Genomic DNA, 15,370 nt, shown 5'->3' on the forward strand with positions numbered 1-15,370 from the left:
AGGCCGAGTGAAGTTTAGCAGCAAGACGGTACAACAGCAGCCAATGTTCACCTTGTGGAATCTCTTTCAGATACCTTGCTGAAGAATAACCCTATTACCGTAGATATAACATATTACCTTCGTAGTCTGCTTGTACCTGAGGTTTTTTACGAGTTTTAGTTTCCAAACTTATTTCTCAGCCGCGTTAGTCTTCGAAGGAGCAAAGACACCTGGCATCAAAAGAACTAGACACGGCATTTTATAAATTTGAGTGAACAGCTCGAATTCATACGATAGGCTTTCACAAGTGGAGGAACAAAAATTATGAAGTCGAAATTAAAAAAAGTCAATTTTCTTTGTAAACTCTTCTCTTGAAGCTCTTGTTCATTTAGTTCAAAAGGCATTGCTTACGTGTAAAATAAAACAGAAAATAATACACGTCGCTCTCCGGAATTTTGTGGCAACGCGCTAAAATTAGATCTGAGTGAATAAGCCAATCAAATTGGAGCGTTGGTCATCCGTTGGGATTTGTGATTGGCAGGCTGAAAACTTCAGCCTCCTTATTGCGTTCGTAGAACGCAGTCCTAATGTAAACTTGAGTCAAGTTTCATGGGACGGTGGATCTTGGATCTTTCGACACCGATTTGGCCGCGCCGTAGCAGGGGCAAAAACGAATGACATCATCGCCAAACCATGTGCTGTATGTCCATCCAATAGCCGTGTCCATCTGCTACGTCATTCTTGTTCTCTTTTGTGGCTTCTTTCGTTGTTTTCGACGTTTTGGAGTCTTCTTTGAACTGGTTTTTCACTCTGATTGCATTCGACAAAAAAGGGAATGCAGTCCCAGTGTAGCGCTTGCAGCGACTGGCAAATTCCAAAACGAGACGAAACAAAACGAGCTCTAGGCGTGTCGCGACAAGCTAGTGGGTGGGACTACTTTACAGGTCGTCTTCAAGGATAGACAAGTAAACCACGGAAAACCAAAGTTGACGGTTATCGGCGATTTATTGCATCAAAGTAAACGATCGTAAACTGAAATAACAATATGTAACGAATTTCTATCAATTTAGCGGAAAGGTTGCGTAACAAATAGTCAAAACTTACACGAGACAAACTACCGATTGGGAATCGATAACATAACGACATTGAATAATACAACACATCAAAAAATAGCCAGCGTAAATACTACGCTAAGACACTAAATAAGATTCGATCACAGAAATACACAACAAAAAGAACTGATTAACAGCTCAATGCTTTCGAACCTAAAAGGTGGGCGTTCACCCTAGTAACGTTAAGAACATTTTCTAATTTAGACGATCATAAATCGATTAACATTGTACAAATGTTTCTTTGTATTCCTTCGCCCATAGCTATAAAAACGTAACTTAATCAAAATGACAAAGGTACTCACATATCGGTCCCGCTTGAACCAAGGGTTAGGAAATCAAAAACATCAAGAGTTCAAGGTTGACAAGGCCACGCGAGAAGGAACGAAAAACTACTTTAAAAGGACGTTAACTCAGCTTTTATATGCGCGTGGTGACGCTTAAAGGTCCGATTACAAAACCAATAAAAAAGAAGTAAACATTGTAACTACGTTCGTAACTAAGATAAAGAGACAATTATTAACTAATCATGATTGGCCTGGCTACTAAGTAGTGTCCTTAACACCCAGTGCAGACTAGAGTGATACGTTTTGGCCGGGGGAAAACAAATTACATCATCGCAAAGCACGTGTAAACAGGATTATTTGCTTTTTAGATCGATCGTTCGCGATCGCTTGTTTGTTGTTTTGATTCTGGACCGTGAGTGGCCTCTTTTGTCAGGATGTCACATTCACAGTCCAAAGGGAGTAAATCGGTTCCTAAATTCAGCAATAAAGATTCTGACTCGGAAAAGAAAGAAAGTGAAGAAGACGAGTCAGACAAAGACAAATTCGACTCGAACGATTTTGACAGATTGTTCAAAGGAATCAAGAAACCCGCCTTAATCGTCTTCAGCGGAGATAAAGACCTTTATCACGAATGGAAAGTGCAATTTGAAATATTCGTGGATGGGATGAAAGTACCAGCTAAAACCAAGATAATGATGTTGAAAAATTCTCTATCTGGCAAGCCGTTACGAGTTGTGGAGCGGTTACCTTACACATCTAGACAATATCAAACTGCCTTGGAAAAACTTGATCAGAAGTACGGAGGTGAAAAGCGACTTTTGCAACGTTACCTCGAAGCCAGTTTGCGTGCGTCTCCTGTCGAGGAGACTAACCTAAAGGAGTTGGAGATTTTCTCGGATCGTTTAACTGACGTTGTGGTTAAGCTTGAGAATAGCGACCAGCATCAAGAGCTCGCAGGAGTATCTCAACTTACATTGCAGTGCAACGAAAGTTATCAGGGTCTCTTCTTAACGCGTACCAAGAGTGGTTGCACAGGAAGCCCAGGAAGGATGGACTATCGGTATTTTCTAAATAGTTACGGAAGCAAGTTGTTTATCGTATGGACGTAGAAGAAGTTAAGGAGAGAACAAAGAAAAAGACAGAAGATATATCGAGTCAAAGAAACACACGCGTGAGAAAGGAGCAGTTCACAACGTTACTAGAGAGCCCACACCCAAGTGTGTTGTGTGCCATGGATCTCACTAAGTAAACGCATGCAAGAACTGGGGTGAAACATCCATTGCGAATAGATGGGAAATCGCAAAAAAAAAAAAAATGAACTTTGTTATCGTTGTTTGAAATCAGGCCATCGACGGAAGAATGGTCCGGAAAACAATCGCTGTGGTACCAAGATTGTAGAAGCACCTATATCACTTCCATCTGCACTTCGAACGTCGATTTAATCCGCATGAACGTGTAGACGCTGCTGGAGAGACACAAAACGCTTTCGACGACTCTGAGTCGGCAGGGGACGTTGTAAGAAAGTATCGCTGATGTTAAAGAGTCTCAATGGGGTGACCCAATCTACTGTTGAAGGATGGACACTGAATGATATGTGTCAAGACTTGTCTCAGTCCAGACTGGAATCAACACAAAGTCAAATGGGAACACCTTAAGAATATTCCATTTCCTAAAGCCCCTGGAAGGAAAACTATTGACATTCTGATCGGATCAGACCATCCTGAGCTTACGCTAGCCTTAACAGAATGTTACGGTCGAATTGGAGCGGTCCAAACGCCGTTGGGGTGGACCTGTGTTGGGCGTTTGCCAGCCCTTTCTTCAGCAGAGAAACTTTTGTTCTCTTAAGAGAAAAACCTCCTCAAGAAGCCAGATGTTGCGAGACGTTACAAAGAAGAAATGAATGCGAATGTCGAGAAGGGCTACGTTCGGAAGTTAGAAATCAACGAGCCAGAAGAAGGTCCAAGCTGGTTCCCCCCACACTTTCCAGTCATTAGTGAAGATAGAGAGACCACCAAAGTACGCATAGTATTTGACTCGGCTGCACGTTGCAAGGGCGTTTCCTTGAATGACGCGATGCTTACCGGGCCTAAACTTTAACGAGATATTCTGGAGGTAATTTTCCGATTTACACTGAGACCTGTCGCCCTAGTAGCAGACATCAAGGAAATGTTTTCTCAGGTTGTCCTCGCTGAGAAAGACCGCAAGTATCACAGACTGTTATAGAGAGATCGCGATACCACAAAGCCTGTGGATGTATATGAAGCAGTCCGTTAAACGTTTGGAGACAGAGCATTCCGTTATCTCGCCCAGGTCGTGCTTCGCAGCCACACCCTAGACTTTAAAGAGAACTACCCAGCAGCAGCTATGGTCCTGCTCCGAGATATGTACATGGATGATATCTTTCACTCAGAAGAAACTGTAGAAGACGCCGTTCTTGTCCGTGAAGATTTGACAAAGGTCCTGGGTGGTGCTGGTTTCTGTGCCCAAAAGTGGTGTAGTAATCGAACAGAGGTGCTAGAAGAAATCCCATAAGAGGATCAAGCAACTGGAGTAAAGCTTGACGACTCAGAACTTCCGAGTGTCAAGACATTAGGAGTCCATTGGAATGCGATGAAGATGTTTTCACGTTTATTGTCAAAGAAATCAACCCGTTCTTTTACACGAAGCGAGGAGTGTGAAGTCGTATTGCTACCCTGGTTGATCCATTGCAGTTCTTGGCGTCATACGTCATCAGAACAAAAATGGCATTACAAGAAGCCTGGTTGTGTGGTGTTGAATGGGATGAAGAGTTTCCTGACGATTTAAAGTTGACTACTCATCAGTGGGCCAAACGGTTGCCAGAAGCTCCACAGGTCAAAATCCCAAGTTGCTATCGACATTACGAGGAAGCAGTGGAAGACGTCTCACTTCATACATTCGTTGACGCGTCACGACTAGGCTATGCCGCAGTCAACTACGCCAAATACGGACACGTGAGTGGACAGATCTCAGTTGCCCTGGTAACAGCCAAAGCAAGAATAACACCGATTAAATTCGTCAGCATCCCACGCCTTGGGTTAGTTGGCAGCAGTACTCGGAGTGCGGTTAGCTGAAACGGTGTCTGAGAAGCTAGAAATTCCGCTAAGTCGACACACCCTGTGGACGAAGAGTATGGATGTAATCTACTGAATCCAGGGTCACTCAAGACGACTGAAATCGTTTGTTGCTAATCGAAAAGCCGACATTCAACGGAAATCAGACCCACCTCAGTGGCGACATATACCAGGAAAACAAAACCCCGCTGACGACGCAACCAGAGGTCTGGACCTGAAAAACCTATCCGCTGAAAGTCGCTGGTTCCAGGGACCTGCCTTCCTACATGAGGGGAGACATCCTGGCCTCTAGAAAGTCGCCTGCATTTGAGTGATTGCAGTGAGGAAGGAAAACAAGAGCTGGCTAAAATCAACCTCGTTTCAATGCAAGCAGTCCCTGCACTAGTTTGACATCGAGAGGTTTTCTTCCTTCCGCCGATTGTTAGGAGTTACAGCTTGGATCAAGAGATTCATTTCCAAAAGCAAAGGAGCAAGTCATCAGAAAAGCCAAGAGACCGGAAACAAGCAAACGACTCACTGGAAAAAGTCCTAGATCCGAAGGAAATCAGTAACGCAGAGAGATACTGGGTTCAAGCAACTCAAAGAGAACGCTTTTCGGTGGAATAGGCCCTTTGCAGCTGGGGTGACGTGACCAAATTTTTCCGAGAAAATTTTCATATTATGGGCTATAACTTAAAGAATGCCAGAAATGGAAAGAGCGCATCGAAAATACCAAAATGGCCAAGTTTGAGGCCCCTGGCATTAAAGAGTAAGTTTATACGACAGCTCGAATTTTCGGAAAATTTGGAGGATTTGTATAGAAAATGTTGCTGGAGAGCAAGACCTTGCTCTCCAAGAACTTTTTCCATACAAATCTTCTTATTCTTTTAAAAATTCAGACTGTCATAAAATCTCATTCCTTAATGATGGGGGCCTTAAACTTGGCCATTTTGAGATTTTCGACATGCTTTTTCCATTTCTGGCATTTGTTAAGTCATAACCCATAATTTTATGAAAAGTAGGTCACGTGATGGCTTAGCTGCAAAGGGCCTATTGACAACCGTGAGAGGAGGAGGAAGTGACTTGACAAGCAGTCCGCTGTGGAGATTGTCACCATTTGTGGACAGTGATGGAATCCTACGTGTCGGCAGGAGCCTAGAAATGTCCAATCTACCTTACAATGCCAAACACCCTGTCATATCATATTACCGAAGAAACGTTACATCTCAAAACTTGTCATCGCCCACATCCATAATCAAGGTCATCATAACCTCGGAGTGAACTTTACGCTTGCTTAATTATTACGACAGAAATACTGGATTGTCAATGGGAGAGAAAAAATTAAGCGATGGAAACGAGATTATAATGTTTGCAAACTTGGAAGAAAACGCAGAGGTGAACAAATCATGGCACCCCTACCTCAAGCCAGACTTGGCAAATCATTGCGATCTTTCGCTCATTGTGGAGTCGATTTTGCTGGCGCTTTTGTCATTAAGCTGCCGAGAAGGGTGACTGCAAAGCGTTGTCTGTGTCTGTTTACCTGTGTAAGCACACGAGCAGTTTATCTAGAAATAGCTTACTCACTGGATACAGCCAGCTTTCTTAATGCATTTTCCAGAATGGTTGCCAGACGTGGAAAGCCGGAGGTAATGATTAGTGACAATGGCACGAACTTCCCTTCAAGTGATAGAGAATTGCGTGACCTAGTCTCGACTCTGGATCAATCTCGGATCAAAGAACATGTAGTTCATGACGCAATCCAGTGGCGATTTACCTCCCCCCTCCCCTAACCCCCACCCCTTCTTCCCCGGTGGATCGCATCATGGAGGAATTTTCGAAGCTCTCTTAAAGTCTGCTACAAAAGCTTCATGTGCAATTTTTGGAGAGTCCAGAACTACGAATGAAGAGCTACTGACCGCGGTGGTCGAAGTAGAAAGAATTTTGAATTCCCGCCCGCTCAGTTATTGTCGTAGCGATCCCAACGATGAGCATGTTTTAACATCAAACCATTTCCTTTACGGCCAAATGGGTGGACAACTTGCACCCAGGGTCATCGATGACATTGCGTTCAACCCCAGAAATCGACGGCGGTTTACACAAGATATCATCACCAAGTGCTGGAGAAGACTGATGAAGAAAGACCTGTCGACCCTGAACACTCGAAACAAATGCGTTGAGGAGAAACGCAACATTGATCCCGGTGATTTGGTCCTGATGGTGGATCCCAGCAACCTACGAGGGCATTGGCCTTTGGGTCGAATTAAAGAAGTTTTTCCTGGACCTGACCCAACTTTTGCATTTGACGACTGATTGGAATACTTTACCAGATGTAATTAGGAACAGTTCCAACATTTTCAACTTTGAAAAGGCGCCTCAGAGTATTTCTTAAGTTTATTTTATAATTTATACATTCTTAACTTAAACTTTGTGAATGTAGAATGACTAACGTTTTTAAACTTTTAACATTTAGCTTTATTGGTATGCAGGGCCCCTCTGAAAACCTTTGGATGCAAAAATGTTATATTCTTGGCGTGTTTTTCTTTAATCATACGTACCAACTGACACGGTTGACTCCTCCCCCTCCACAAGAATCTTTGACAGGCTTTCTTCCAGCTAATTTGATAATCATTTATCTGCAGAAATGGCGATTAACAAGTAAAAGGCAACAGATTGTGAGACAAAAAAGACTTCTACATCATGAAAATGCTCTTCTTAGTGCTCGTGCTCTTGTTGAATGATAAGGAAGGTGCTCACGCAACACAAGGTAAGCAGACATATCGTGTCGATATGCCATCTTTTCTAATTGTCGTAGTTGATTGTAACAGCTGTAACGGGAGAGGAGGAGTCGTTGCGTGAAAAAAATTAAAATCAAATGAAAGAAATATAGTAATAGACAGCTTCGAACAACTAGTACATTATAGTAAAACTGATTAATCGGTCTCGAATTCCACTCGTGACAGCTGACTCAGGATGCGCCCTTGTAAACTACGCCGCTCGATTTCGCGCTCTCGGCTACGCCGCGCGCACTTATGCTCCAACTTGTGCCTGTTCGCCGGCTATCATGCGATGGAAATCGCGAACTCTTAATCTAATTCTTAAGGTTACACAGTACCTTGAGAGTGCCACTTCTGTCGAATTTTTCTTGTTAAGCAAAACAAAAAGGTCGCTATAAAAACTAACATTTCCCAGAAAATGAAAGTAAAAACTTAAGAGGTTGTCCCTGTAAAAACCGACCACTGATTTTACTTCGAAAATTCGATTTTTCTCATAAGCTAGGATTTCGAAGCCCTGACCTAGTCAATCACTAAAATGAGTTTTATTTGATTAAAAATCCTAATTGAAGTTTTCAAGGATTGATTGAAGTTCGGTTAGCTCGACACAAGTTGCATGCCTGTCGAAACTGGAAAAATAGCACAAATTGCCGGCGCCCTAAAAATAATAATATTCGCTCAAAAGTCCCAATTCTTTTATTCAACTATAGATATATCATAGCAGTTTGTTTAGCCATGTTGCAATTATAATTCAATGTTGTTCCTTCAACGGTTAAAAGAAGATTTTCTACCCGTTAAATCGAGTTTTGAACCAAATGCAAAAATAGCTCTACTTTGAAGAACCCAGAAACTGCAAGGGACCGCATACGATTAACGCTGCCAACGTGATATCTACACGAGATCTGATACACGAGATCTACATGAGTTTCTGGTTTCTCATTTATGTATTTTCGGACCGTAGGTCTTTTCAGATCCGATACGCTGCGTTTTTAAGAGCCAGTGCCCATAACTATGGACCAAACAACGGCACAAGTCGAAAAATTGATTTTGCTCATTTTCTGCCCATAGACTGGCCCTAGCTAGTAAACAAACGGACCATAGTTTCTGCTAATGCAGCTTTTTTGGGGAGAAATTTGCGAAAAACGATTTTTTTCCGATTGGGCTCAAAATCTACTTCCGGTGTTGCTGAATTTTCCGAATATTTGATTGCTTCGCGCTCCGCAGAACAGCTACTTGAGAATCTTTCAATGGTCTTTACATTCAGCTCAGGTCTTCATGGTATGACTGAGCGAAAAATAAAATAAATCGAGGTTTCGTTTGAGCCCGAAACGAGATCGAACACAAACGCAAAATATTACGATGTGTTTCAAACGAATTATAGCACTAAAATATCGCCATATTTTTCTATGGGCTATAACTTTAAATGCCATAAAAACACTTTATACGGGTTAACTGTACACCCACCTGTTTGAAAATCAAAAAATATCTTTGGGCAAATGGTTTTAAGTCGCTCGCCTTGGCCTGTGCTTCTCATAAATTTTTCCCTGAGCCGCCGTGGGAATGTAAACAATTGCGTGACGCTGGCGGTCACTCTGAATACATAATTCGTTTCCAACAAACCGCAGATGGCTATCTTAGAACATTTGGGTGATAAAAGAAAAACATAATGGACCAGTTTTAACTTTAATATTTTGAAAGTCATCGCTTTGGAAATTTCGTTAATTAAAAACGCCAATTAAAAGCAATTTACTTGGAGTTCGGGTGTTACTGCTATGTCGTTTTAGGCTTTCGTTCTTTCTTTGATCATTTTAATTACAAGAACGAGTTCTAGAAAGAAAGTCGTTCTAAGTTCATTTGTTAAGCGTAATGACAAGTTGATATTGTTGGTTTGTAGCATTACGTGATCTGAAGGAACGCTACAGTGATTAAATTTGTATTTGTTGATTTCGACGGATCGATTTTCAGTTAAACCTTTTTATTTGTACCAGCACATTTAGTGCCTTTTCTCCTGCTAAAAAGTCGGAAAAAGTAAAGTAAACAAATCCTAAAAGTCATAAATAAGAGGCATCGACAGTGCGAGTGTCTCGGTAAGCTGTTAATTTGAACAATTACTGTGCTGGACGGATTGCTTTCCTGGTTACGCACGTACTATACATAGTTCATTGTGCACGAATGTTGCTGTTTCAAACAACTGAAATGCTCAATGTTAGAGTTAGGCTAAACCCTAAACTGTTTTGGCGGCCAACCTGTTTTTGGCTAATTGCTTAATCAAATTATATATATATTTCATTGACATTCGCTCTTCTGTGACCGACTTCCGCGAAATAAACAAGATGGATGTTCGCTGTTCATTTAAGACTACAATCCTGGTCAAAAGTGTTGGGACAGTTACGGCAGATGACTTCACAGGCAGCCTCTCTTGAGACCAAAACCGCGCAAGCACGCCTACCCCCTCCCCCCTGTCAATGTTGATAAAAATCTTGAAGAAAAAAAACAGTCCTTGACAATAGCTTCAGAATGTTCGCCTCCTAGAGCAGTATTCTCGAACTAAAGAGACGATAAGATAGATATTTACGTCTTATTCCAATAATAGCGATTTTTCAGCAATCGCGTTTGGTTCCAACACAACTGTCTAACCACTTTCTATTGTCCCTTTTTCCTTTTTTCCCACATCCGATGTAGTCTTCAGAATAGCTTCATTTTCATGCAACATTGCTAGTGGGGAGGGTGGTCAATTTGCTTTTGTTCTAAAACGTTAAGGACGTAGTTGAAGTCGTGGGTTTTAGCGCGCAAAAAGGGGAGGTGTCCCAACAACTTATGGCCAGGATTGTAGGTTTACACAAGAGGAAATTGTTCCGGATTCGTGATGAATCCGGAACGTTTTAGTGCCGGATTAATTTTGCCGTTTACTCAAAAGTGGACGAATCCGAAATAAAAACTCCCCGGTTTGGTCGTGTCTCCGGAGATTTTGAATCCGGAATTTAAAGTGGGAACTTTGAATCCAAAAACTTTTGAATCCGGAGAGTTTTGTCGTGTGAACGATTTTCTCTCGAATCCGGATATTTTTCCGCCTGTGAACTTTTGTGTTTGCGGTGGAACGAAAAGGGCGGATTACATAATCCAGTCGTAGACGAGTCGTAGGCACATTGATGGCCATTTGATGGCGGTCGCTGGGTGATTACCTCGTGTTGTTTCAGGTGTAGGTAATCACTTTTATAATGGGTAATGCCATACTCCTCAGAACCCAATTTCTACTTTACTGCGCAGATGACGACGAAGGCACGATCGAAAACCTCGACGGTTTTCGACCCTAAACCCTAAATAAATACCTGGAGGGACCTGACATGATGGACAACAGTTCCGTGGTCAGCGAGTTGAAAGAAAACTTCAGACTGTCTCAACCTACCCCTAGCCTTATTTTCGGAGGCATTTTGTTTCTCGTTGTCGAGGCAACAAACTGCTTGTTAACCATTCCATCATGAATGTTCCCGGAGTTATCGTCGTGTATAAACGGTTAAGAATCCGAATATCCTTTCACTGTAAACCCCTACTAATCCGAATACTCTAAAATTGATGAATCCGGAACTCCTTTAGTGTAAACCTAGTCCTAGATCGACCACTGTAATGTTTATTTGTCTACCAGTGTTATGATCTGCAAATTTCAGTTAATTGATCAGACAACCAAAGTAGAAAAGATGGATTTTTTTCCCAGTATGATTGAAACTTAAACGCAATTTCTTCTTCGACTAATTCAACTCAAGAAATTCCGGATTTTCCCAGCTGAGTTTGAACATATTGTGTAGGTACAAATTTTCTACACAGCTAGAAGAGCTAAGATGCCGTCACGCAGTTAGTAGTTTATAGAAATTATGGTATTTCCACTTGACTTTATTTGTCAGTCAATGATTCAATTGCCATAAACCATAGAGGATTGGTTAAGTGTATCTCTGAAACTGCCACTGTATTGTAAGTTGTCGGTGAAATCAATAAAATAAGCAAGTGTTAAAATCATTTCCCGGAGTACTGTAGTAACGTTCTTTATCATGGATGTCGTGGGTGTTGCAATGCAAATGAAAAAACATATATATTTATACTAACTTGAACAAAACAAACAACAAAAACAACGACAACAACAACAAAAAAACATTGTCCATTATTTTATCCACACAACGTTTCAAAAATTGCTTTCATCGGATTGCTGGAAAAGAGTATTTTACTCGAGAGTGGCTATCCGCGTCACGCAATTGTTTACATTCGAACGACGGATTTTGGGCAAAATCTATGAGAAACACAGGCCATGACGGGCTACTTGAAACCCTTTGCCCAGAGATATTTTTTGATATCCTAACAGGTGGGTGTATATTTAACCCGTAGAAAGTGTTTTTATGGTATTTAAAGTTATAGCCCATAGAGAAATATGGCGATGTTTTTATGCAATTATTCTCTTGCGACATACTGTAAAACTTTGCGTGTCAGTTTTATCTCTTTTCGGGCTCAAAACTAACTTTGATTTATTTTATTTTTCGCTCAGTCATACTACGAAGACCTGAACTGAATATAAAATCCATTGAAAGATTCTCAAGTAGTTGTTCTGCGGAGCGCGAAGCAATCAAATATTCGGAAAATTCAGCAAAACCGGAAGTAGATTTTGAGCCCAATCGGGTCGAAATCGTTTCTGGCGTATTTCTACCAAAGAAAGCTGTATTAGCAGAAAGTAACTATGGTCCGTTTCTTTTCTTGCTAGGACCCATCTATGGACAAAATACAAGCGAAATCAATTTTTCGACTTGTGCTATTGATAGGCGATTTAGGTCAATTTTTATTGGCATTCACTCTTAAAGCATGGTACTGGCCATGCGGTTGAATGTTTAATGTTTAGGCTGGCCTTGTCCAGCCACATTTATTCTTTTGCTTTTCGAGACACCAATCTTGACACTTTGCCTCCTTGCGCCCTGAAACACGTGATGTGGCAACGCGTGTTTCGGGGCGCAAGCGAGTTCAAAATACGGAACTTGATATAATGAACGCGTCATTTTGCAATTTATGTGCGTTGGCTAGTTAGGCTGGCGTTACATATCTTCGCTACACAGTGCTGACAAGCCCCAAGAAGGGCGAAACAGCTGTCCACTGTAGCGATCGTACTTTATCGGTTCTTGTCATGTTGGTGTCTCGAAACGTTTTTCACGTAGTATCAGCCTTGTAGTGTATTGTTTGTCTCCCTACTTTGAAGGCACGTTTTAAAAATGTGGCACCTGTTTGAAACTGCTGAACTAGTGATATTATCTGAAGTGAATTGAAGTGTTCTGGAAAACGTTTCAAGTGAAAAGGAGATTGTTGCTACGACCGGGAAAGCCGGGGCAGGCAGGGGGCGGACGCGGGAGTTGAAATGGGAAAATTCTCCCGCTCGCGGTAGGTAGCTCATTACGCACCCTTAAAGTTTCATTTTTGGGTCGAACGTTGTTGAGCAAAGACATGAAGGCATCTGCGTCCAATGACCATCGCGCTGATCTCTGCGTTTGAGTAAGGGAAGCTGTAGCAACGTAGTCGGACCAGCAGAGTGGTCGTGATTTTTTTCTGTATAGTACAAAGAAGGATTTAGTGAATATAACAAATGTTTGCGTGTGATGTCAACAGGAATGGAAGGTTTGATTACCGGAGATGATCAAGCATGGGTCTACGCCAATGGAAGATACCTAGGAAGGGACAATGGAAATTGGAATGTTCCTGTGAGGTAATAAGATAACTTGTGTAAAGGAAAGGTCTTGCACACGAACCAAGTGGCCCATCAGGCAATATAGCATGAGGCGACTAGGAGTATTTCTCCTCCACTTGGATAGGATGCTAGTTCATCGCAGTGTTACCCCCAGCATTAAATTCAAATTCGCCGGTACTCTTTTGAACACCTGGGTAGAGAGGCATTTTGAGAGTAAAGTGTCTTGCCCGAAAACACAACACAATGTTCCCGGCTAGGGCGTGAACCCGGACCGCTCGATCCGGAGACGAGCGCACTAACCATGAGGCCACTGTCTCCAAAATAACTTGTGTAGGGATCTGTAATGAAGAAATGGCCATTGCTTTTGAGTCTCCCTTCAGGTAAAAGTTGCATGTCCTGAGAACTGCTTCTCAATATGTTTAGTTGTGCTCACATTTCAATGCTGTTCTTCAGTCTGAAACAAATTTAAAAATTTTCTTACAGCTTCTACTTCCCTGAAAATCTTCAAGTCGTTGCCATTTTTGTGAGAAACACTGGCGGCATTGCAGGACTCATCGCTTCGTTCGCAAACGGCCTCGTAACTGACAACAAATGGAAGTGCACAACTCAAGCCATAAGAAACTGGTACACTACCGGATTTGACGACAGCAATTGGCCAGTGGCCACAATTCACGGCGGTAACAGCGGTTGGTTAAGAGTCAATAGATTGCCAACGAATGCTAAATGGATTGGTCCAAACAATCGACTTGCTGGCGGCTTCTACTGTAGGAGACACATGACTTACTTTGGAGAGAAACCATCAGCTGGTGGAAGTAAGTCGTTTTTCAACCATAGTCCAAATTGCACTCTCATATGTAAAATAATAATAATATGATAATAATAATATAATAATAATAGTAATAATAATAATAATGATAATGATGATGATGATGATGATGATATTTATCCAGGGAGCCCACTCACCTTGGCGGTTTTCAGTGGGGCCCTGCAAATCATAATAAAAATTAAAAACAAGACAAGAAATAAAAGAATTGGTGTCACAATATAAAACTAATTTTAAGATAATTCAGCAATTAGATAGGGCATTATTTACAAAGTTTTAAGCTTTTCCTTAAAGAAGGACAATGATTTGCTGTTTTTAATGTCATTGTCTAAATACGTTTAACCTGTAGTTAGGTACCTTAAAGGTGGCTCTAACAGTTCCCAGCACTTTCCAAGACTTAGATTTTGATAGGTCATTATAACCACTCTTTATCAGTTGATGCTACAATCATTGCATCAGAGACCTGCTCAGTCATTGTTTATCACGTCCTTTTCGTGACACAGTGGGTTACCATAGCAACAGTATCATGTATGACCTGCTAAAAACACCGACGCAACTTTTGGCAAAGTTTAAAAAACTTCTGCAAATAGTTTTCAGTGCCTCCTTAAATTTTCAAAGCTAGAGGCACTTATTTCCAATTTCCGTAACCTGAACCGATTAGAAGCATTTCTACTGCCCCCTTGATGGAACGCTACTCCATCGTAGGGTTACCCCCAGTAAAAAATAAACCGCTATCCATTTACAAACTTACATTAAAAGAGACTTTGTGAGAGAAAGAGTCTGAGGATCAATATGACTAGGTGTTATCGTTTCTTTAGTTCGAATTAAGGGTAGCCAAACCGACCGAATGTACCATTCACCATTCAACTCGGAAAGGACTGAGATGGGCTCCTGTCGAAATGAAGGTAACAAAAAGAAATTTATGCCTTAAAGTAGACCGAGAGTGTCCCCAGAGATCTTTGTATTAAAATTGTTGATTTTTGACTGAAGAAAAACTTACGGGATACAAAATATTCAGTCCAAACATTAACGGGATATGAATTACTTAGCCTCTACCTCAACCTCCCTTCTCCCCCACCCCCTCTATGAGGCCTCTATTCCCTTTTCCACGTGTCTAAATCATCGATGTGAGTCGGGATTTGAGTGGATTTTCGCGGGAAATACGGAAAATGTTGTAAGGATGGATTCTGCAAAATATAGAAATATTTTAGAACATGCCAAAAGCCAGAAATATCCGGCAGGGTTTTCCAAAAACGAAAAGCTAGTTTTGCGAAAATTTTGCAAAAACTTCGAATATTATTGTAAAAAGAGAAGAAGAAAAAACTCAAAACTTTAATTTAAAACTTGGAAGAACAATTAGCTCGTCGCTTCCCGAAGCACTTGAGATGGGACAGAAAGACAGCTGCTGGCCCAACGGTGAAAATGATCGCCCACCGTATGGCATACGTAACCGGTGAAATACTGCGTCGGTTTAAAAAGTGATTTTTTTTCTCCTTCTTGTGAACTTGATTTTGACTATGGGTTTGCCGAGACTCCAATCTGATAGTATGTACGCAACTGTCTCTATACTGCAGAGGACACAGAGATTCCATAATATCATTAGTAAAAACGGTTGAA

General features: G+C 41.5%; 2 protein-coding genes across 5 annotated transcripts in view; both read left to right on the forward strand.

The window, feature by feature from the left end:
- The window catches only part of LOC145480561 (nephrocystin-1-like), a 109,968-nt gene that overhangs the window by 24,329 nt on the left and 70,269 nt on the right, over window positions 1-15,370 (forward strand). The window lies entirely within an intron of this gene.
- The window catches only part of LOC145464054 (uncharacterized), a 29,650-nt gene that overhangs the window by 5,392 nt on the left and 8,888 nt on the right, over window positions 1-15,370 (forward strand). The window contains exons 3-5 of the mRNA XM_081447874.1: window positions 7,086-7,210; window positions 12,852-12,948; window positions 13,414-13,742. Coding sequence (XP_081304000.1) covers window positions 7,144-7,210; window positions 12,852-12,948; window positions 13,414-13,742 — 493 coding nt within the window. The 5' untranslated portion in view covers window positions 7,086-7,143. The remainder of the gene's footprint in view (window positions 1-7,085; window positions 7,211-12,851; window positions 12,949-13,413; window positions 13,743-15,370) is intronic.

The sequence above is a fragment of the Orbicella franksi genome, chromosome 1, assembly GCF_964199315.1.
Source record: "Orbicella franksi chromosome 1, jaOrbFran1.1, whole genome shotgun sequence".
In the NCBI taxonomy this organism is placed as follows: Eukaryota; Metazoa; Cnidaria; class Anthozoa; order Scleractinia; family Merulinidae; genus Orbicella; species Orbicella franksi.